This window comes from Macrosteles quadrilineatus, unplaced genomic scaffold, assembly GCF_028750875.1.
Source record: "Macrosteles quadrilineatus isolate MER2022 unplaced genomic scaffold, UCM_ALF_1.0 Scaffold_7__1_contigs__length_78375512, whole genome shotgun sequence".
Taxonomy (NCBI): domain Eukaryota; kingdom Metazoa; phylum Arthropoda; class Insecta; order Hemiptera; family Cicadellidae; genus Macrosteles; species Macrosteles quadrilineatus.
The window spans coordinates 49703459-49728219 of record NW_026542600.1 but is presented as its reverse complement, the minus strand read 5'-3'; the positions used below and the strand labels follow the sequence as shown (position 1 = coordinate 49728219).

At 34.2% G+C, this 24761-nt stretch overlaps 1 protein-coding gene across 4 annotated transcripts in view; it reads left to right on the top strand.

Moving 5' to 3' along the window:
* Positions 1-686: 686 nt before the first annotated feature.
* The window catches only part of LOC128998605 (prestin-like), a 46794-nt gene continuing 22719 nt past the window's right edge, over positions 687-24761 (top strand). For 2 of the 4 annotated variants that reach the window (XM_054424818.1, XM_054424814.1), the window contains exons 1-5: positions 687-764; positions 20153-20271; positions 20803-20964; positions 21788-21898; positions 22835-22992. In XM_054424818.1, coding sequence (XP_054280793.1) covers positions 739-764; positions 20153-20271; positions 20803-20964; positions 21788-21898; positions 22835-22992 — 576 coding nt within the window. In that variant the 5' untranslated portion in view covers positions 687-738. Of the gene's footprint in view, positions 765-1396; positions 1493-13744; positions 13851-20152; positions 20272-20802; positions 20965-21787; positions 21899-22834; positions 22993-24761 lie in introns of those variants that run through there. The other 2 variants (XM_054424816.1, XM_054424817.1) reach the window with 2 other exon arrangements.

Below are 24761 nucleotides of genomic sequence, written 5' to 3'. Positions count from 1 at the left end.
ATTCACACATTTCAAGATTATAAGCCAATCATTGAATCCGACTTACCAAATAAGGATTCGACTCTCGGCTTTTCAAAGAGTATTGTAAAGGTAAAAGAAGAGAAAAAGATAATGAATATGCACCAGCTTAATCGGGATGTCGTAGAATAGCTACTCTAGAAACACTGCGAGAGTCTAGCAGGGACATAGTGTGTTTAGGAAACTAATATACTAGCGGTGAATAGGCGAACTATGCGGACCTCTACGTTATTTGACGCCTAGCGGTGAATAGGCGAACTATGCGGACTTCTACGCTATTTGACGCCTAGCGGTGAATAGGCGAACTATGCGGACCTCTACGCTATTTGACGCCTAGCGGTGAATAGGCGAACTATGCGGACCTCTACGCTATTTGACGTCTAGTGGTGAATAGGCGAACTATGCGGACCTCTACGCTATTTGACGCCTAGCGGTGAATAGGCGAACTATGCGGACCTCTACGCTATTTGATGCCTAGCGGTGAATAGGCGAACTATGCAGACCTCTACGCTATTTGATGCCTAGCGGTGAATAGGCGAACTATGCAGACCTCTACGCTACTTGACGAAGAGCAGTGACTAAAGGAACATTTTAAAATTATAAATTATACAGTATTTTATAAAATAAATAGATTTAGTTAATTTACAATAAAAATCTAAAGATAAATACATTAAACTAGAACAGCTATAGTACAGAAAAAACATTTTTTTGCTCCGGTGTATGGATACCTGTTATCAGCTAAAAAAGTATGATTTATTTAAGTTACACCTAAAAAATTAAGAGAACTACTAAACAGTAAGTTAGCCTAATTTAATCAAACTATATCATCAAACAAGCGAACTACAACATTTTACTTACTCTCCATTAAGATAACATGGGAATTTTAAATGTACAGTTTTATGGAATTTTCTCTGTCTCCATTAGGCGTACGAGTACGCTTCAATATACTAAAATTATTTCATTTTTTATCTCTACAAAAATGGTTTGTAGGGAAATTGCAATTTTTTTGCTTCAAGGGTCAAAAGTAGGAAACCAGTCTGATAATGATGGTTCGCGAACTCGTTCGAATAGTTGTACGTTTACATGTTTGTACTGAATTCAATCAGAATCGGATGATTTTTAATCGAATTATCGTGCTCACTTAGAGGGAAAAAGTAAATCGACCATGGGTCTATTTATTACCACGAGACCTACGGTTATCTCTTATTTCCCTAATAGAAAGTTTGCCAAAAATCTGTTTTAATAATTTCCATTGTATGAGACAAAGACAACCAACGTGTTCCTAGTTTCTGACCATGAACCTCTGCATCTGACCTCGACTGGGCAGTGCTCACTCTATCAGTAGTTATCAGCCGCCTTCAGACTGCCCAGTGCCGTTCTATCACATGGTCTGATATACTATATCAGCAGGTCAGTACTTTGTTCTCAGTGTGTCAGTTACTCTATGTCATCAGATCATGAAGACATTACCTTTGTAAGTAGTTTGAATCATTATCTAAGGCAGAGGTTTTAGCACCTTAGTGACCTTGGAACTACTGACCTTGCGAATTCAACCTTGACAACGTTATCAATGTGTTAGCAACAGCATTATGCGTTTTACGGTTAAACTCATCAATTGACTAGCATATCCGATTTCTTGGTTTTGTTGTTAAATCATGAAATAACAAAGTCTGATAGGGTTATGTTTGATCACTGTAGTGTTTTGCTACACGCTTTGCATATGTAGATAAATTTTAAAATGTTGACAAACAAATGTATCTTATGTGATAGCAAAATCAAAACCTAAATTGATTTTATTGCAACTCTGCTGTATGCTGTAAGATTTTTAGTATCTATGTAAATCAAATTAGGCAAGTATTAAAAAAAATAAATTTTTAACAAGCGTAAATTTTCATATTTAATCATATAGGCGTGTAACAATATTTAAAAATAAATCAGAGCCATTTAAATCGCTGTGTTTGCCCAGGTTTTCACTGTAATAATATATTTTATTTCTTACCCTGGTTGGTTTATGAATGAAATATATATTTATGATCATGAATTGGCATTCATCAAAATGGGAACAACAGTGGCATCTATTGTTCACAAACATTTACGCACATCTTGTTGAACAAGATGTGCGTAAATGTTTGTGAACAATAGATGCCACTGTTGTTCCCATTTTACTTGTTGCGTAACGATAATTGGCATCTATTGTTAAAAACACTAGCTCGACATTTACGCATGTAGGGCTACAAAATCTTAAACAAATATTTGTAGGCCTACGTGCGTAAATGGTGAGCTAAGAACTGTTGAAAACGAATAAATCATTTTTATACAACTTTTGCTTACGTTAGTTACTTAATGTGCGTCACTTTCCTGCCAATTAAGTAAATAAGTGGTATCAGTTTCGAAACGGCCATGTTGTGCTCGATGAACTCGAGATTTCAACATATTAAGTTTAAATAACTTAATTTTGATATACGATGAATGATCATTATATGTTGATTGTATTTATATTACAAAATGTATGTGTATGTATGTTTTATGTCAGTTTGAGTATAACATAACAGTAAACCTCCTACATTATAGCTCGATCTAGCCAATTAATCAGGTTATAGTTTGCTTGTGTATCGTTAAATTAAATTTTGTTTATGTTACCAATACTTAAATATAAATACAACGTTAAGTAGTTATCTATTGTAGAAGCTAGTAAACATATTCGTCCCGTTTATACATGTCGAAGGTAGAGGAAAATAACCTCGATCGTCGTCCGATCCTCTCATTTATAGGTAAGCCCCAAGACAAATCGATCAAATATCCAGCAAATTTATTCGTTGAAAATATTAGTCGAAAACATTTAGCTCACATAAAATTTATTGCGGAACAATAAGATGTGTAAACAGCGCAATTCAACACAACCATCGACGAAACCACATTCGCAACTCAAACAATTAGTTAGGGTGGTTTTTCAATTATGAGAACGACATGCACCCCTCAACATCACCCAAATTTATCTGTCAACTAGACAATAGCCTTACTTATTAGTATATGGAAGGCTTGCTGCCATTGGGGGTAATGTTTCCGGTCAGTTATTGCTATCAGTTCCTCGATTCTACTATCAGCAAATGCGGTTACGCAAGGAATCTCTTGGTTATCTATCATTAAACTCAACGAAGTTGATTCCATCCTCCATCGAGGTCAGATAGTTTATCTTTTATACTTTCCGTATTTCCTATCATCAGCTGATCACTTAATCATTCTCCAATTCGGGGTTGAAAAGGTCGACCAAGATAACATGAATTGCAAAATGAAACATTTTGCTTACTTAAAATATTTAAAAGTATGTTTTTTTAGCATCATAATATAAGTTTGTTGATATCAGTATACGTTAATACTCACTTTAGGACGGGTCTTAAGAATAACCCGCTCTTACTACTGTAGTTATTATCAAGAACTAGGGATAGGAATGCAAAGTAACACTAGAAAAAGGAAAATATTATTAAAATATTTCTTACAACAATTTTATGTAGTATGATCCTTCCATGATAAAACTGCACATAAAAATACTGATACCATAAAAGAGTACTTGATTGAGCCACGATTTTCACCTTAGTGACTTGAATTATAGTGTTTTTAATCACAATTCTAAAAAGTCGGCGTGGTATTTTGAGTTTCCTTATCAGTGTAAACATTTGAAACAATAATAATACTTTCATAGTTAATAATGCGATATAGTTCGTAAAGCTTTTGATTTTTTTAAGATATTTGTATTCTTATCGGTGTTTTGTAAATACAATTGATTGTTTCTTTTAATATTATTTTTCTTGTTTATTTTAATCACTCTGCAACGATCTAATAGTCGCATACGTTATAAAGTAGTTACTAATGTATGTGTCAAGTTTAAGCAATACCTTTTTGTCGTATTAATAAGCTGGCTTGAGAGGGATTTGAACCTTAATCATAACAATAATGTGATAGTACATTTTATTAAAATATTTTCCCACGTTCGCGTTTGTCAAATTGACCTCCTGTGATTGAAATTGCAGACTTATCACAGAACAGGTAGTTGTTTAGATAAGATAGTACTTCAGTTAAGGTGACGAAATGGGCTTACATACCTAACACATTCATTACATCAAAGTAATATTCTGAATGACCTATTCAACTTTTCGTCCATTGATAAACTACCCCAATTCCAAAATCTGTGTTTACAACTCTGCCATTTCGGAAAAGTTCCGACATTGTTTTCTACCAATCTCGATCCAATTCGAAAACTCACTATTTTGAGATAATCTGACATGATCTGATAAACAATATAACTCATGTTTATCCACGAAGAAGGGAAACTCCCCAACAGTATGAAGCCTGTCAATAGTACAATTTTCTCAATAGAGAAATGTTTACCTTTATAGCTTCCGAAATTATATCTTGTTTTGCTATTATTTAAAAGAACACATGTTATAATTATTTCTATAATTATGGTGAAAGGGTGTATTTTTAGTGAAATATACTATATGACACGATACTATATTAAACACAAACAGATAATGACTGAATTTCTTTTAATTGGGACTATTTTCCTTCCGTATAACCAGCTGAGAAATTTAAAAACAGAAAAGCACAGCTGTTTCAGTTGGTTTAATTGACTGCAGCTGTTCATTGTTCCCCAAAAGAAAATAATCTACTTTAGTCCCACGCATGCACTAAACATCCGTTTTCACCGAATTATTGTGAAATACTCATTTCAAAACTAAAATACATTTCAATTAATAGTTCATATATTAAAACAATAGGTTTGAATACTGTTGACAATAATTAATTGCTACAGGTAGGCCAGACAAAATCTTGCCTTGGAATTGGGTTCTTTAACCAGCGCAGGAGGAAACAATTGGGAAGATTGTAGTAATTGCCTACACGGGTTTCAAATTCCGAGAATTATGCAAATGTCACGTTACTATAGGACGAAAGCATTCCAAAGTATACGACAAAACAACGAAACATTGGCATCTTTAATTAATATGCTTAACGAGTGGAATTTTTAGCCTCTATCAAATGTAATCGGTACGAATAGTAGTAATAAGCGCCAAATTACTCGCACAATAAAAAAATTACGCAATTTAGTCGAAACCCATAAACTAATATGGTTTCTGGGTATGCATAAGCTAATCTTAATCGTTGGGCACAAAATAAACTAATACTTTCCTATCTTAATCACCTCCTACGGTACATTCACAGTTTCACGGAATAATTTTATGTTTTATTACGATTTAACCTCAAATTTATAAACCACAAAATAGATAAAGACTTCCCACTACTGTATTAATCTAATAATTTCCCTATGAATGTTTGCCACTGGACCTCATCAGCTCAGTTAAGCTGTGACGCTTGATTTGATCACTTGTAGTTGTTGAGTCGAGTGTTTTTTGTTCCAAATCATTGAAATGCATCAAGACTTACCCAGGTACGTCGGCTACTTATTACGAATTCATTGATTACTAGTTTAAATTTGATTATTTTAACGTTCTGGATCTTGAGTTGAAGAAATATTAGGGGACACCTGGCGATTGTAGGGGTGTGATAAACGGTACGTGATAAGAAATATGATAAAACAATTTTTTCGTGGCTTCTTAACACGTTAATTTAATAATTTTAAATTATGTACAGGTGTCCTGTAACTCCAAAGAAACTTATTTTTAATTAAAAACATGGACCAAACAAGCGTAGTTATAGCTAAGCTTCTAAAAGCTTAACATCCATTTTAGTTTTATACTTGACAAAGGTATAAAACATGTGTGTATTTAATGTCACTTTCTAGCGTTTGTCAGTTTGGCGGGTCTTTAAAAAGAATTTGTATCCAAATAAGTTCTTAAACACGCAAACTACAACAGTTGACTTATTTTCCGTAAAAATAACATGGGAATTTTAATTTTAAAGTTTTAAGAAATTTTCTTCGTATGATAAATACGCTTAAGCATCATAAATAGTTTATTTTTAAACTTTACAAACTGGTTTAGAAAGGAATTAAAAAATGTAATGTTTTGATGTGAAAATGGGAAACCCCCATTTTGCCCCATACTCACCCCCTAAAACCCCATTACCCCGATCGATCATGGTGGTTCAAGAACTCGTTAATAAACGTAGGCTTACATGTTTTTACAAAAAAAATATCATAAAAATAGGACGAGTTTTACTCATGTATCGTGCTGACACACTTCGTAAAGGTCAGGACTAGAGATATACCACCTTTAGCCCTGCATAAATGTTGTGTTTTTTTTTTGTGTGTCTGGGGACATCAAAACGAAAAATTAAATCAATCCCGAGTCCAGGTCTTACCATGAGACATACGGTAATAGCTTATTCCCTACATGGGAAATTCGCAAAAAGCAACGTTCCCGGCTTTAACGTACATACCCATTTCCCATTATCAACAGAGCGCAGATTTCTGGCAATTTTAATATTTACACTAACCGAGTAACATTATCAATTGCATCTGTATGCAAACTTATCATCAATTAATAAACATTTAAATGCTATACCTAATTGAGTATTTAACAGTTTAGTATGTAATAGCAATATACTGGGTGGCGCATAAAGAACGCATGGATTTGAGTTGAGTGGTGAGAGCGATAGGAGCGTAGTGGAGGGCCTAGGCCTGGTTGTTTTGTAGGTTAGGGTGTCCAGTTTTAGTAGCAATGGTGCAGTGGTCCGTGGTACATCACATTTTTGCGGTAGAACATTTATTCAAAAGTAATTAAATCTGTTAAAACTGTTCAACGGCTTTTCTGCACAAAGTTCAATGTTCCGCTAGTCCTGAAAAAAGTACGGTAATGCCCAAAAATAACGAAAGTTACACCAAACGTTAAGTTTCAAATCGTGCAGTGGTTTTTTATGCAATTCTTTTGGGTCTTCTGCTGCCAAATAGTGCCAGTTTTGCTTATTGACATAACTATCCAAATGAAACTGCGCTCCATCATTAACATCATACACAAAACGCCATCAGTGGCAAGAACATCAACCATTCTCTCAAAACAGTTTCCATTTTCGTAATCACGTTCATAAATCTTCTGTACGATCATAATTTTGTAAGGATGAAATTTTAACTCATCTTTCAGGTTGCCCTGCAACGAGCGTCAAGACAAGCACACAGTTGGAGCGCATCGCCTAGTGTAACAGACACCCTTAACTCTGTCGACATTTTGTGTTGTTCGCGCCGTGCAAGGACAACCAAACCACTTCTGCTTCATAACTGATTCAGTTGTGCGAAAAGAAGCTATCCAACAAAGTATTGTGTTGCGATCGGGTTTTGTTTTGAACCATTGAACTGTGCACGGAGAAGCCATTGTACAGTTATATCAGATTCATTATTTTTGAATAAATGTTCTACAGCAAAAACGCGATGCGCCAGGTCGATTGCACCATTACTACTAAAACTGGACGCCCTAACCTACAAAACAACGAGGCCCAGTCCCTCCACGGACGCTTTTATTGCTCTCACCACTCAACTCAAATCCATGCGTTCTTTATGCGCCACCCTGTATTTACATTTGTTATTTTACTCTTACCCCCTATTTAGCAGGTATATACAAATATAATCGTAACAGAATTCAGTAATTTGAATATTAATTTATTATTGAATTTGTTGAATTTATTATTCGTGGAATATTAATAATTAAATTAATTTATTGTCTCGCATGAGAAATTGTCTTGTACAATGCGGTGTCTTTTATACATCTCTAACTGTAAGCTATTTGAGAGGAAATCTAATAATAATACTAATTATACAACTCTTTATTCATTGCATCTTTTATTCCAACATTTTGCTGACTTACAACTCGACGTTTCGTAATTTGAAGACACGCAGCTTCATCACGCCACATTGGTCGCGGTTCAGTTCAACACACTTGACCTCATCTGAAAACAAAATCGCGTCATACTTTTCAACTAATGGAGTACCAAGGACTAATCTTAAATCAACTATAGTGTCCTCACAGCGGTTGCTGTAAACAGAGTGATAAATCCAAATTCTCATTGTCACTCAAATTTCCTAATTGGTCTAATTCCTTTACGACATCGTAAAAGTTAAGCCCGGAATTAACTTTAGAATAGTAATCCAGATGAGAATCGTGACAGAACTAAATAAATGAATACTTTACACTCACGTTGAGTTGTTTCACTCCAATTTTACGAGTTGTAGAAAGAAAAGGTGAAAGGTTATGGTGGATTTTATGTAACTTTCAAAACTAGGTTGATTAGGAAGGCTACTATATACGAGTTAAGTAGATCAGCGTAATCTCAGCATAAACAGAATCCGGGAGATGATAACCCTGCGATATCTTTGATGCGAGAAGTACCTGAGTACGACATGAGTTGCTGGTAGACACTCGAGGCCTGTAACTCCGAGTGTTCGTTGGTGTCGGTTGTCCACAGTGACCTAGGTCCACAGCTGGCTCCTTAGTTCTTCTTCTTACTTCACCTGCTCGTCATCGTGGATAACCACTTCAAGGCAAACACCCGAGGTATTTATCGTTAGGTTTCATTTCTTGAAAGAAAATCCTCTCCTCTCAGCAAATAATATGCTGAACTTCGAAAATAATATTAGATTTACAAGTGGTTTTATATGTTAATATTTTAAAAATATATTACATACATTAAATAATGCCCAAATGATCAATATTTTGGGTAATATTTATATGATATCCATTTGTAAAACACGTAGCTTTTCGAAAAGTGGCCGGGTTAATTTGAGAGCTACAATTTATGAAAATCAGGGAGTTTTGAGTTAAATGTGTCGTCACCTGCATGCATTATTTTCACTTTTCTACATTATTGAGCTACTCAACACACTGATTAGGCAGGAATAATCTCAGATGATTAATAATGTATAAAAAACTTGAACTAAAGAGTGCAAAGATATGTATAAGTTAGTGTAACTATTTATAAACTAATATACTCTATAGTTTTAACACATTCCTAAGTAAAATGTGTAATGCACTGTCATTTTATAGTTTATAAACTAATAATGCAAACTTATATTATAGTTTTAAAGTAATTTATATGGTTAAGTAACTAATAAAATTAATTAATTAATTTACATACCAATCTAACGGTTTCAAAATCCAAACGAGGAACTAGTTTAAAACATTCGTGTTTTAAACTACAGACGTTCAAGCTATAGCATAACCTTCTTTTCTACACGTGCAGGCAATAGAATGACGAAATCGTAATTTTCAATTGGTGTCGGATTATATAATACTGAATTACTACTTGAGCTATTATAATAGATAAATGTTGAATCTTATTTAATCCAAAGATACACTACTATTTTTGTTTGTTGACGTGAAGGAAAAATAAATACAAATTTGTACTTTAGAATCATAATAAGCTCTTTAACAACATATTGGACAGTTTTCACCCACTATTGTTTCCTTCGAAGTATCAGTAATGAAGCTATTTCTTATAAATACAAACGGCAATATTTATCATAAATGAATACCCAGTTTATAAAATGATTGTGATGTTATATTTTGAGCTCCTTCAGGATTTTTTGACAATAATTAGGGATTTGTGAATAAAGAGTATTATCATGAAATAATATTTCTCCTTTCACATCCAAGTTTTAAAATATCAAGATTCTCAAGACAAAAACATGATTGAAATAAAAACTGTCATATTCTTAACGTTAATTTGTTTGTGGTTGGTGCATCCATCGTGTTACATGCCTCTGTGATAATTTTCCTCTTTTTCATCTTTTAAAGCACAGACAACACGGTGCCATAGATTCGTGTTTTGTCACTTAAAACGGTGAAAGCAATATCCAATTGCAGCAGGCATTCTAACAGGGGTTCTTAGAATTCAAATTGATGTAGGTTTGAAGTTCAGCCTGAGGCAACGACTCCTGTTGATTATTGACTGTGGCCCGATCGCAGATGTCGAGCTCTAGAAGCAATAATGTTAGTTTGTATTTTACCAATCACAGATTTGTCTTAATCTGTCATTGGACATGTGATGACTAACATGTTGCAACTATAGAGCAACTCGCAACAATGCTGGTCAACAGATGTTAAATATGACGAATTTGTTGTTGAACTTTATTTCAGATATTTTCATAATTTTAGATTGTCCGTCGGTATGGAAATGTTTGTAAATTAAGAATGTAGAGGTAACGTTTACCGAAGGGAAATTGGCTTTACAACCTAATTTAACTGGCAAAATTGAAAATGACGATGGTTTCCAGGTAACACAAATAAGGGAATATTTTATAGCCAAAAACCAAAAACCAAAGTTCTGTGGACTTCCAAATTAATAATTTTATTTTAAAAGGTTTGTTTTATTTAGACTTATTCTAAATGAGATTCAGTATAAGTACTAATCTCTTTAAAGACACAAATGCCCCACATTTGGGGCTATGACATTTTTTGTCTCGCAAACCCTTAAATTTAGCCTTTGAGACTGCATAATCCAGCCGAACCACATATCTTAGAGTATTCAAAATGTTTATTAGCAGTTATTACTATCCATTTTTCCGTTTTTATGTTAACACTATATGTCTAAGAGTATATTTATTGGTGGGGTTCATTAGTATGATGCGTCTAGTCAATTAAATGGTTTATAGAGTATAAAATATTAGATGAACTATTACAACATCAAGTATTATACAATGGCTCAAATTACAAATGACAATACTGTAATATTACTAATGTTAAATGCAGGTATTTAATTAGGTATTTTTTTGCTGTGTCAGTAATAGTAATGTGTGTTTATTTAGGCACAAATGTAGCACCAATACTTGAGCACGATGAAATTTAATTATATAATTATTTTATTACATATTTTAGGCTGTATTTCAATATCGTGGAAATTGAACATAATATGTAGGTCTATGTTGAATTTTTAACGTCTCTAGCAAATTACTAATCTATTACTAAATTAACACAATTTACTGAATTAATTACTATAGTACTAATGATTAATGATTATAAGCCAATCATCGGTCTCAGATTAAAGACCAACTCTCGGCTTCTCAAATAATGTTTCACTTTGGATACTGCAAGTAGATGAAGAATGGCGTTCAGGTGGGTTATTGTATCCGACACCCAAAATCACTGCAAGAGTCGACGATGGATTGGGAAGTTGATACTTTTGCGACGCGAGCCTCAATACTACAGACATCTAGCAGTGATTAGGTAAACTATTGCCAGCTCAACGCTACTGGCGTCTCTAGCGGTGTTCCAAACTATGACCTCGTTTTACTGTTACAAACGCTTGTCAAAACCTTATACATTTGTTAAAGTTAATTATTCAGATGATAATGTTAATGATGAGACTAGACTGTTATGCCTATGTGATTGTCGGCCATTTTACTACAACAGAAACACGAGGTATAATAAATAATATCCAATGAAATTGCTGTGATATAAATAAAAAAATTAATACTGTATCATTGAGTTATTTTGAAGCTCAATTATATATTTTACTCATTTTGAAACCCTAATCTGAATTACATCCGACAGACAACTATTAGACGGTGAAATAAACGTTCTGGGACATTAGGTCTGATAGTGGTCTGTTTGGTGTCAAAATTGATTAAAACTGTTCCATGTATTTAGTTGATCGGTTCATCCCCTATTAAAATAATTGAATGGTGCTTATATGGTAATATTGTAAAATTCAAATGATTCACAAGAACTACACTCATAAAAAAATCTACGAACAAAACAATTGCACCTATACCGTAGACTAATCTTTCAAATTAATTCTTTCTAATGAGGAACGAATTTTCGATTTCAAAGGCTCTGACATAGCTATTTATTTTATAGTTTACAGGAATCAACGGCTTATAGTTAAAGCCTTATCAGGGAAACGGGTGTAACCAGCGGTGTAACTGATACAGTATATAACAGTTTGTCATTGTCATGTTGTTATGTTTGTGTATAATTCAAGTCAACTGTTGTTAGTCTGTTGTAATTTTACATGCTCGAGGATTCGTATGTATGTAAGCCTCATACTTTACATTTTCTGGTAAAATGGAAGATTTAAAATCAAACCTGATTTCTGACCAACGCAGTTCTATCGGGTATCACTCAATCGCCTTTCTAAATCGTCTCACGGTTTTTTGTTTGTTTTTTTTTTTCAAAATTTGTAACCAAGTATTTTAATAAAATTAATCATAAAAACAATCCTACTCGCCACAATGTTTTCCCCTAGTTCGAATACTGAGACAAACTTCATCATGTTGACTTGTTTCTTAGCCTGATGCTTGAATACAAAATTAATTTGCACCGTAATTTAAATTTTTTAAATTGTATTATTATTACTGTTCCGTGCCTGGCATAATTATGATTAGCTGTAATTTACAGTACCATTCCTCAAGGTCAGGCGAAGGAAACCATCTCTATTAGCCTACTATTCTTGTTCCATTTCATTTCGATTACATTAACAAACCGTTACGGATGTTTTAACCGTATACAGTGATGTTACTGATGACTATAAACCACAGTCGTTAAGTCAATAAATAATTTTTTGTACATAAATGCATAGGCTACGTAAATGGATGCAATAATACGGGTTTGTTATCATGTTAGTCTTAAAATATTGATATTGGACGAGCATCTCTTTTAAAATGGTCTTACGACGATTTACTTAACAAATTGTAGTTTGTACCAGTTTCTTAACTTTATGTATTCCTCTTCTTATCTTCCCCGTGACTTCTCTGGTGGAAGGTGATTAGTCTGAAGCTGTTTTCTTCAAATCCTCAGTAATGTTAGACATACTTTGAGCAATTTCAAACACGCACTATGCTAAAAACACAGCAAAACAAACTAATGTCTGTTAGTTTCTGTGCATTTAGATTGTGCAACAATGAAAACAGCCGATTTAAATCATTAAAATAAACCTAACAAAACCCTAGCGCACATATTGGATAAATGGAGAACTAATCAAGAGCGAGGGAAAGTAAATTTAGAGCGAGTGACAATCAGCTGATCGTTTTTCCCTCGCTCTAAATTAGAGCTTAGGAAACAAGTGAAACAACTACTTTCTTGCATATCAGCTGTTATCGAAATTAGTTACTTTAGACTTTAGTGATGAAATATTTGTTTTCACTATTAACTTAATTGGTAATGAATGCAACCATCGTGATGAAACAAACATCTTCAATTATCAATTTACACTATTATACTTACTATGTTACTATAAACTTTTTGTTAGGATCAAGGTATTCTTTAAATACCATGAGCTAATATATTATATGTCTTAACTAAAATTAATCACAAAACTAACAGAAACGAAGTTGTTACCAACCCAAATTGAAATGTCAAACTACCACTTTGCGCGGATGCAGTTGAAGAAATCATTAAAACTCTCTGAGGTAGCAAAGAGTCATACCACTGAATAACCATCTATGGTCATACCTACCTTTTTGAAAAAAATTCCAATAAAGTACTCAATCCCATAATTTTACCAACATATTGGCTTACCTCATAATGGCATTGGTTATACTCATCCTGTCTCGGAGGATTTGTAATCAATTATAATAGGTAGCCTACCACCTACCACCAAAAGAGAAACATTTTCTATTATGATTGATTAAACACTTATACGAATGATAATATTTAGACGAAGAAGTAACCTCCGCAGTTGCATGATCAAAAACTAAAGCTGACGTCATGGAAACCAAATGAGAAAAAAGCTTATTGGTTTTCTATCTGCTGCTAGCTGGGGCTGGAAAGCCTCCAAAATTAAAATTCCTGCTCACTCTGTAATTCGGTTAATACAAAATTATAGTTTCAACAGCCATTCGCGTTACATTTCCTTACCTCAGATTTCGTTGGAAAGTACTTACGTTTTTATTGGTATGTATTATAACCTACAACTATTTTTATTTTCTGTATAAAATCCTCATAAAAGTTTAACCTAGGTCTCAACTCACAATGGAAAATCTACTTAGATTTTTAAAGGCTAATCTTATATCAGAGTAGGCCTAGCCTAGGTGTAGTATCAAATTCCTTGTCCTAGGCCTACGACTTTCTTAAAAGAGCGAGGGAAAGTAAATTTAGAGCGAGTGACAATCAGCTAAAGCAAATCATTTTTTGAATATCCTATTTCTAATAATATAGGCTGTTTTAGATGCTTATGCTTATTTCGTTGAATAGCTATTTTAATAGGCTATCTTAATTGACAGTTTAAAGGGAGGCTAATTTATCTTAGCAATGTCACTAGTTGGCCTACTACATAAGTTATTCTCTCACGTAGGCCTGCCACAGTCGTAAGTCACATTTGTCCTCTCGTAAAACCCTCAGGATCGAGTCGTTAGCGATTAGCAGTGTGATTACTTCAGGAAATTTTATCAGCGATTGTGGTTTAAAAGAATAGAGACTGCTCCCTTTATCCAATTTATAAGTAGGCCCTACCATAATCAGGTATGTATATAGAATAGTACACAGGTTAGCTAAGTCCTATGCTTACTTAACTAATCTACTTAAGTAGTAGTAACCAGGCCAGGCTGGATCCAGCACCAATCCATTTCTTATTCTGACCAACACTACACTTGTATAGGATTTGCTTCAAACCAACACTTCTTAAAACCGAATGCAAAACTTCTAAATATGACTCCATCGGATTATCAATCCAATTGATAACCAAACCAAAACTTACCAAAACCTAAACTTTCGATATCGATTGTTAACTTTAAGACTAAGATAAGCCAGATATCAAAGTGTTGCCAAACCATAAATTTGTAGAGCTTACTTCATAAAGATATTGAAAATTGGTGATGGTAACAACTTGAGACAATAAGGCTACGGCCACACGGGCGTTTTTCACGCAGATGCGGCGCGTCTGCTAAATAACCCGCCGCGGGCCCACAGAAAAATGGACTGGGGTGCATTTTTGAAGCTTGTTTTCACGCTCTGTCCCTGGCCACACGGGCGGGAGCAACACGCAGCTTTTCTCAAGTCGTCATAGCAAGTTTAAATAAAGATAAATGTATCAAATCTTTTCCAGAAGAGCGTAAACTATTTTTGGGTGTAGCCAATTACACAGTAGGCCTACACGTTTTATTTTAAACATAGGCAGCGCCGTCCTTAGGGTGGAGCGAGTGGAGCGGCCGCTCCAGGCCTCGCGCCGGAGAAGGCCTCGCGCAGCGAGGCCTGCCCGGCGAGGCCTGCCCGGCGAGGCCTACCCGGCGAGGCCTAACTATCGCTAGAAATAAGTTAATGTTTTGGAATGAAAATAAAAAAATAAAGGACAGACAGATACATGTGCCTAAAATATGTCTTATTTTATATGAATTAGCCTATATCAATTGTTGTATCGATTAAAAACCTACGAACGACATTTAAAACACAAAAGAATATCAAACAACGTTTGACAGCTCGGCGGCGATGACGGAACCCGAGCCTCGCGGCAGCCACCGAGCCACCCCGGTGAATGTGAGTGAGTCATACGCTTACTCTTACTGGTGCCATTAAAGTTCTATTGCATGATTAATTAAGTTCAATTTATTTACAGATGTAAATGTTTACTGGATTGAATGGATAATCAGCGTGGATAAGACTGACTGTAAACTACTCGCATTTCGCAATAAACATAAACCTATAACAATCTTTGTTATTAAAGTAAAAAGTAATACTGTGAATCAATTACACTGTAATGATACTACCTCTTTTAATTTATTATTAAAAACTCATTGACAATTATAGGTAATATTTTTTTACCTTTAAACCCCCCATTACAGACCAACTGACGAAAACACAATAAACCTATATTGACAAAAAGTGCATAAACAAGTTAGCCTATGAGCATTTACTATTTACAAAGTGACGGGACGACAATCCACAGTGAAGAGAAGTGTTCATTTTTTTATTAATGATTGTAAAGAACTTCGTGGACAATATTTATGATATTCACTTTGGAATTGGAACAATAATATGTGCAATTAGCTATGATATTAACGGCCATTTACAGAGTGTAAAAGAAATGACGAATTTGCAAGTATCTCATTGACAATTATTTATGTAATATTTTTTTAACTTTAAAACACCCTTCACAGACCAACTGCCGAAAACACAATAAACCTAACTTGACAAAAAAATAAATAAACAAGATAGCCTATAAGCATTTACTATTAATTATTGTCATCCCGCCACTTTGTTTAATTTACAAAGTGTTGATTAAATTCACAATCCACAGTAAAGGAGAAGTGTTAATTTTTTTTTATTAATGATTGTAAAGAATTTCGTGTGCAATATTTATGATATCCACTTTGGAATTGGAACAATAATATGTGTAATTAGCAATAATATTCACGCCCATTTTCAGATTGTAAAATATTAATTTTTTTCGTCAAAGTGCTTAAAATGACGACTTTACAAGTATAATTTTACAAAAATTTTCCGGGGGGGGACCCCCAGACCCCCCAGACCCCCCGGTGAGCTTGGTTAAACAAGGCCTCGCAATTATGTATTGCCCCAGGCCTCGCATTTTATAAAGACGGCTCTGAACATAGGTCAACCTTACTGGACCACTTAATAATTTTTTACTTAGGAAAGGAATTTAGTTGGACTAAAAAATGTAAAGAGGCATTTATGTAGTAGAAAATTCAACGATTCGATGAAAATCTTCTTATAAATTGATTTTAAATATGTCATAAATAGATTTTTTTTTCATACTAAATTAAAATAATTAGGTAGGCCTAAATGAAAGGTTAACAAAATAAAATAATTTAAGTGTTGTTTTCGTATCGAAATTAATATCCCATTCATATTTCTTGGTCACTAGTGAGAAACAAGATTACTATTTCGGCCATGAGGAAGATATAGAACATAATAACGTGAATTCGTCAATCTACTGCGGGTTCCCAATGCATTTTGCCGTTCCTGGACTTCAACCGGCGTGAGAATAAGCTATGTACATTTTACTGCGTGAAAAAAACGCACGTGTGGCATACAAGAGCGGGAATTCAAGTAATAATTTTATGTGCTGTGGGTGTGGAATCACCCCCCGGGGATATTTTTGAACAAAATAGGCCTTCAGTAATTGTAAACATGCATTTTGGGGCAATCTGAAGGCAAATCCTAGAGTAAAATTCAAACCTAGGCATACCTCAGTTAGGCCTACTTCTTAGTTTTTATTTTTTTTTTTTCAAATAAATTACCCCGATTGGGGGGATTGCGGCCCTCACAGACCCCTAGATCAGTTTCAAGCTGCATACGTTAAGATGGGTAAAAATATTTTATGTAAAGTGTTGCTTCTAAGCCTCTCATTTTGGTTGAAGTTGATGTCTGATTCGAGAGAGATTCAAGAGATTTATTATACCATTCAGTAATAAATACAATACGTAGCGTCAAAACTATGCTAAAAATAAATCAAACCAATTTATATAAATAAATTAAATGTTCTCAGGGACTGAAGTCCCGCGCTCTAACCACTACGCCAGATCGCTCCCCGACACCCACATAATACAGGTTATATATACATAAAAAATTTGAACGAATTGTGTTTTTAGCCACTGGGACATCAAAATGCAAAAGTAAATTGGTCCCGGGCCTAGGTCTTCAATCTCTAACTGGTCTTACTGTGTCACCTACGGTTATTGCTACGTCCCTATAGAGAAATTCGCTAAATTTAATAAATTGTTTGGTAATATATTAATGAACATCTCACAACAACATAGTAATTTAGTGTCCTGGGCTGATAGCTAAGCTAATTCCTTGATTGGAATATCTTCTAAATATTTTGATAAGTAGTTGGACTCGTACACAATTTTGCACTTTTGCAAGTCCTTCAATAACCTACTCAATGTAGTATCACAAAATTGAATGTCTATAACTCACTAGACTCACAATCAATTTTGCCATTCATTCTGACAAAATGGTGAAATAATTGAGCCGTTATTCACTTTGATTGTTTCATTATCACTCTAGGTTATCACAATTGGGTATCATTTCATTTTTTGGATAATATCTTTTAGTCAGACCATGATATATTATCTCTGAACCGTTTGAAGGGTCCTAAGCTAAAGTTGTGGCCTACATTTTAAGCCAAACAAATTTTCTCTATACATTTATGCACTTAGTAAAAACAAGAATTTTGTCAAAGAACACTTTAATATTTATATGCAATTTCAGCATGACTGGCATTAGCTATTTACTTCTTCTTATAATTTTGCACAACATGTTGTTGGTACAGGACGAGCCGCGGGTACAAATTTACCAATCTAGATTAGGACTATTAGTTTGTGTTGTTAATAATTGATGGAAAGTCATACATACAAATTAAGAATGAACTGTGAACTGTGGATAGTTGATAATGTATAAACAACTGTTGAGTAAAACAGCCCTGGTATGGTAAAATATTAAGAATATAATTTCATTTCACTGAGAGCATAAAACAGGTGCAAAGATCTCAATTTTCAACTAATTTTGTTAAAGTATAAACATAGACAAATTATTATTATTTTTGTTACAATTTTCACTTTTTACAGAAAATCTTTTTATACCATAGACAAAGATTGTTTTCTGTAGTATTTAAAAGGTATGTACTTAAATTATAATTGTTTAATCAAATGCCAAGGATGCTACATTAATTTTTTACTGATAATTATACTTTTAATATTTAATTCCAACTTAGCAAGCAGATTTTTAAAAATTCTTAACATGTGTGAATAATTACTATATCATAGCAATAAGCTGAGTTTAGTAGCTAAACAAATTCTGACAAAAAAATTGATTTAATGAGTAGGCCATTGTGACTAACATTTTTCAATATAATGGCACAAGACATTTTTTTTTACTGCCTCTTATGCGATTGTTGTCATCGTAACAACTTGCATTGTTATATTTTTTCCCACTGATGATTGTGAAAAGATAAGTGTTGTTGATATTTTCTAACCATACTCCATTTGATAAGAGGCCAATGCTCCAATGTGTACATATAGGTAAAGGTTTTGTGTGATTTTGAACTTTACCATGAAAATTGCATATGCTGATTCAATAACTTAATTCATTTTCAAATTACGATTAATTAAATGTGTTAAACTGGTTACTATTGAAGGTGTTGATAAATTAACCTCTATAGAAAAAGAGTTTTACTATGATTATAAAACTCGTTGGATTTGTAAAAGAACATTTTTCTAAAACACAGCTGATTCTACTATATCATCAGCTGTGAGTGTCATTGTAATTGGTTTGATCACTAAGTCTTCCCAATCAGCAATGGATTGATATGAAATGTCAGCATGACATGTGTTAGTTTCTCTGATTGTGCATCACAGATGCTTTGTTTAATTTCAAGTGTTCTTTCTCTATGTTCTGTATAGTATTTTTTAAACTCTGGGTTTTGTGTAGTAAATTTGAGTAAATTAATTAAGTAATCATTGTAATTTTTTGTTTTTGTTAAGATTACTGGATGTTAGAATTTTACTAACCAAAACTAAATTTGTTACATGAATTACAATTCTAAAAATTGTTTGAAAATGACTTTTGTAAAATAATTTTTGAATTTAATTTCTAAACAGTTATATTGTTATAATAAACAGCATAAGCTGCAGCAAATATTTGTTCCACATAAGTTCAATAAATTAAATACATGTTCCCTAGTTAATTTTGGAGAAAAATATTTATCAGTGAGGTAGGTACCATCGGATTGGTTGTGTGAATTTATTATCTAGTTTATTTAAAATATTTTTCATTTTATCAGTGTTTGGATTCACATTCCAGCCTTACTTTGTTCAAGATGATTTCAAAATATTTATAATACAAAGTAAGTGTACTCATATATTACCTATACTATGAATATATAGAAGTTATTTTACCCACATAGGTCTGAACAAAGGGACCGTAAGATGTTCCATGTTTTAAGAGACAACGCTAATAATTCTACATGGTTCAAATCCGTCAGTGTTGATGATAATTTTAATGTGTAATTCATAGACAATCAACCTGTCTAACGTAGAAGCCCAAGTAGACAGTTTGAGTGTAAGTTTATAGGAAGGATTTTTCTGAGCTGCATATATAATTTTGTGGAATATTAATTTCACCCATCCTTTATGTGGCGCGAGTGGGTATACTTACTGTTTTTTTGTGTTTGTTTGACAATTGATTGATATTTATAATTATATCTCTCATTTTAACTGAGCAAATTTACTATGTTTCAGTGTTGTAAAAATGGACAGCGCTCCATTGGTCAATGGTACTAAGGACGAGCCTTTGATTCGTCCCTGCAACCAACCAGCGTTCAATCAACACTGTGAATACGCAATCAAGAAACCACCAGGTAGGATTTTTTCTTTAACACATGCAAGAGTTGTTCATAAATTAAACTCTCCGACGAGCTTCCATCACAGCCAATGGAGCTATTTTGAATTGGAGACCAACGTCGTATTCTTACTTTATGTACTATTCTAATTGGTTTTCACTCTTATGGGACTATTAAAAAACATTGAAATAGCCATGATATTTTGGGGGATTTGGAAATTATGAAATGGTTTATTAAATTGGACCAGGAAGGGTCTGGATGAAGGGAAGGAGTGCTAGAAGTGCCAGGTAGCTGCTGAAAAAATATTTACTATAGAAGAATTACCTTTTCAGTGTCTAATAGGATCTTCTAAAACTGTTTTTCCTAGTTTAATCAAAATTGTTTATGTATCAATGTCATGTGAGCATCTTAAGCTTTGATTAATCTTGTCACTCTATGTGTGTGTTGGCACTCTCTCTCTCTCTCTCACACACACACACACACTGTACACTGGTCTTAGACCTAGGTCTTCCCTTTGGAGAGTTTGTTAAAAATTATTTTTGTTTTCAGGTTTAATATCAAATCTAAGAAGATCCAGCAACTTGACTATCTGGAGTTGTTTCACTTACGTGTTTCCTGTGTTAAACTGGCTGCCAAAATACAATGTGAAAGAAGATTTTGTATCTGATGTTATTTCAGGATTTACTGTGGCTGTTATGCACATCCCGCAAGGTTTGTTTTGTACTTACTTGTAATGTAGAATTTATCTCGGACTACTGCACTCAAACAGTTTTTAGTCACCCAGTTATTAAGTCTTAGATAAGATCATCACTCAGACAACAAGATTATTCGGACTCTCGACACATGTGGTCACGTCAGAGTTTAAAATCGAACACATACAAAAAACGAACATGAAATACATGTAGGCCTACTATTAAAACACCGAACTGGATATAATATGATGCAAGCATCTCTCTTGCCGAGTCTCGACTCACAGCTGACCTACACTGTTTGGGATACAACTTCTAGCAATAAGAGGTTCAGTATTATAGATTGCAAAACGGTGAAATTCAACTTCAACTTCATCAAGATTAATATTAAAAAATAAAGGTACTTTTACCATTTTGAGCTACCATGATATCAAGGTTTGAGTTATTGTGGTCCTACTGTGTTTAACGTATGTTACTTTTTGCAAGGTATGGTTATTGTAGCATTTTTTATTGCCCTGAATACAGTACACACCTAACAGCCAGATTGCTTTAGATACCAAAATGGAACAAACTGATTAATTTGATCTTAAAACAGTGAAGGAGTACATAAAAAGGCTTCATGAGTTGAACGTAATTTATAAATTGAATTTATCATTATTTTTGGTGATGTGATGTTTTTGGTATTTCACACCCTCCCAGTCTCTAAGTGTAAGAGGTTATTAGGAGAGAATTGTAAATGCATTCTGAACAACATTTTTGCCTTAAATATAAATATATACCGTATATCAGTTAGATATTTTGTCAACAGTATAATTTAATAGTTTTCTATTGTGACTTTTTTCTAGGGATGGCCTATTCTAGCCTTGCTGGTGTACCGCCCATTGTGGGCCTGTACATGGCATTTTTCCCTGTCCTGGCTTACTTCTTTCTGGGATCGTCGCGGCATGTTTCCATGGGTAATTATTGATAATAATGTTAAGTGAAAATTAAATGCAGGAAGAACAAGCTGGTCTAGTGGTAGATCGCAAGACTTTGGTCTCTGAGATCCCAGGTTCAAATCCCCCCAATCACGTAATTTTAACTTAACATACTTTTATTCTATGTTGTGGTGACCAAGTCTCCAAGTGTGGCCGTAGCCTAAGTGAAAATGGCGTAAACCCTATAGATTTAGCTTGAAGTAATGTGCAAAACGGCACTGGGCTAGAGCCTAAATCCTAGGATGTGATGGTGGCACACAAAAAAAGTCTTGTTTTCAATCTCTTTTGTAATGAGTAATATGGTTAATTTTGAACTACCTGAAAATAAAATTTTAAAGGTAGGCTACATACAGTATATAACACTATAATTATTAAAATAATAAAATGTAGTGTTATTTACCCCTAGGTTTGAAGAATTAAATGTAAATGAATTCAGTCAACAATAAGATAGCTTTAATAGGATAGCAGTAGAAGCTTGATGTTAATCAAAAATTGAAGTGGGCCTTGTAAAATAAAATAATTCCCAGAGATTGTTGGGGGACCTTGTTACTGTCTGACCTTCTTCCAACTCAGACCCCTCATCACACTGAACCCAAACAACACACTACAAGTGCTGCACCCAAATGGTGTATCTTTTATAGCACGTTTCCCCCTTTTTTAAGGTGTTGCAAGTGTATCCCTTTGAGATACAAGCTTAAATGATTGGAAACAACCAAAATTTATTTGACCATCCAGCACCGCTACTTTAAATTATTTTAGACCGTGATTTATACAGAGACCTTCCCAAGGACGTCCTATCACACCGTGATGCATCTCCGGCTTGTGGCGCACCCGTATTCTTTCCCTCCAATCATAGTTCTAGAAATCTCGTTTTGCCATTTGGCTCATCGTTCTATTTTGTATGTTTTTGCGTAGGGACATTTGCGATTGTATGCATGATGGCTGGTAAGCCAGTGATGAAGTACTCTACGTCACCTGATCACCCAGTAGCTACCGATACCGACTTATCAGAACAAAGCTACACACCATTGGAGGTGGCTACCATTGTTTGTTTGGTTGTAGGCATATGGCAGGTAAACTAACATGTTTTTACTATTAGGAATGTGTCATTAAATCAATTAATCCTCACAAATTTTACTACCGCATAGTTTTTTAGTCTGATATCTTTATTCATACAGTACCAAGTAAAAATTTGCAGTGTCAAAAATGGACTTGCAAACAATAAATTTAATATTACTTACATAATTAAATTCAATTCAAAGATACTTTATCCAAAAATATACAAGAGTATACATGAATGGCAGTCAGAACTATACATCATATTTAATGACAAGAAAGAAAACTGATAATATTTTTATATAAACCAATAATAATTTAAATTAACTTAAAAACTGAAAAATTCCTCAAAACTGTAAAGCACCTTGGTCACCAAAAATATTTTTAATTTCCTTTCAAAACATTTTACACTTTTTTTGGCTTTTATTATTTTGGGAAGGTAGTTATACTATTTTATCCCAGGAACAGTTGGATTTTTGTTCAAAATTGTTTTTTTAGAATTATTAATTTAAACATTTTCCTGATTTCTTGTATTATATGTGTGAATGTTTCGTTGTCATGGCAAAGTCTCCTCATTATTTTTACATGTAATACTGTTCTACAGGGTTAGGCAAAAGGCTGGAACCCCCCAGTTAACTTTTTAACGCGTTGCAGTAGGATAACAAAACTCGGCACATATTTACAACATAAGAAATTGCACTTTTTCATCAAAGTTACAACTTTGCCCCAGCCCCCAAAACGGGGTATTTTGGGGTCAGCCCCAAATTTTCAAATGTAAACACCTATCATGTGAAATTGAATGGCGCAAACCAGAGCTCAATATCGCACCCCTAATCAAAATGGCAATTTAAGGTGAGCAAGCAAGATAAAGTCTGGACACCCCCAGTTAGGGGTGCAATATTGAGCTCTGGTTTGCGCCATTCAATTTCTCTTGATAAACCCTTTAAAATGACGGGCCACATGATAGGTCTTTGCGTTTGAAAATTTGGGGTTGCCCCCAAAATACCTAATTTTGGGGGCTTGGGCAAAGTTGTAACTTTGATGAAAAAGTGTGATTTTTTATGTTGTAAATATGTGCCGAGTTTGGTTTTCCTACTGCAACGCGTTAAAAAGTTAACTCGGGGGTTCCAGACTTTTGCCTAACCCTGTATACAGTAAACTCCCTCTTATCCGGACTACTCGGGACCGAGACCAGTCCGGATAGCGATTTTTCCGGTTAAACCGACGTTCTCAAAAATTTGTTAAAACGGACCGTTTAAATGCATACTGTATACAGTAGTTGACTTAAATTTAGGAGAGCATTGAATTCAGACACGTGATTACTGGTCTCATCTTTCCCACAAGAACGGTCGTTTCTGTACCTCCCACTTCCTGCCGATCCACTCCGGTTAAACCGATGTGCTGATAAAAATTGTCCAGTTAAAGAGATGTCATTTCTGCTGAGTGTAGTCCAGGTAAACCGATGTCCGGTTAAAAGGTGTCCGGTTAAGAGGGAGTCTACTGTAAATATAAAGAATAAAGACGGTCTTAATTTTCAGATTACAAAAATGATCTCTACAATGAGCATCATCAGGAAGTTTAAGCATAGTCCTAAATGCTACTTTTTGAACATGTAGGATTCTTTGTAGATTTATAATTGATGTTGCGTCATACATTTCTATACGATAAAGAATGTGTGAGTGAATTAACGAATAATAAACTGATTTTAATGTGTCCAAATTACAAAAAGGTACCAGTCTACCAGAAATAGTACAGGGCCCGAAACAGACCCTTGTGGCACATAATC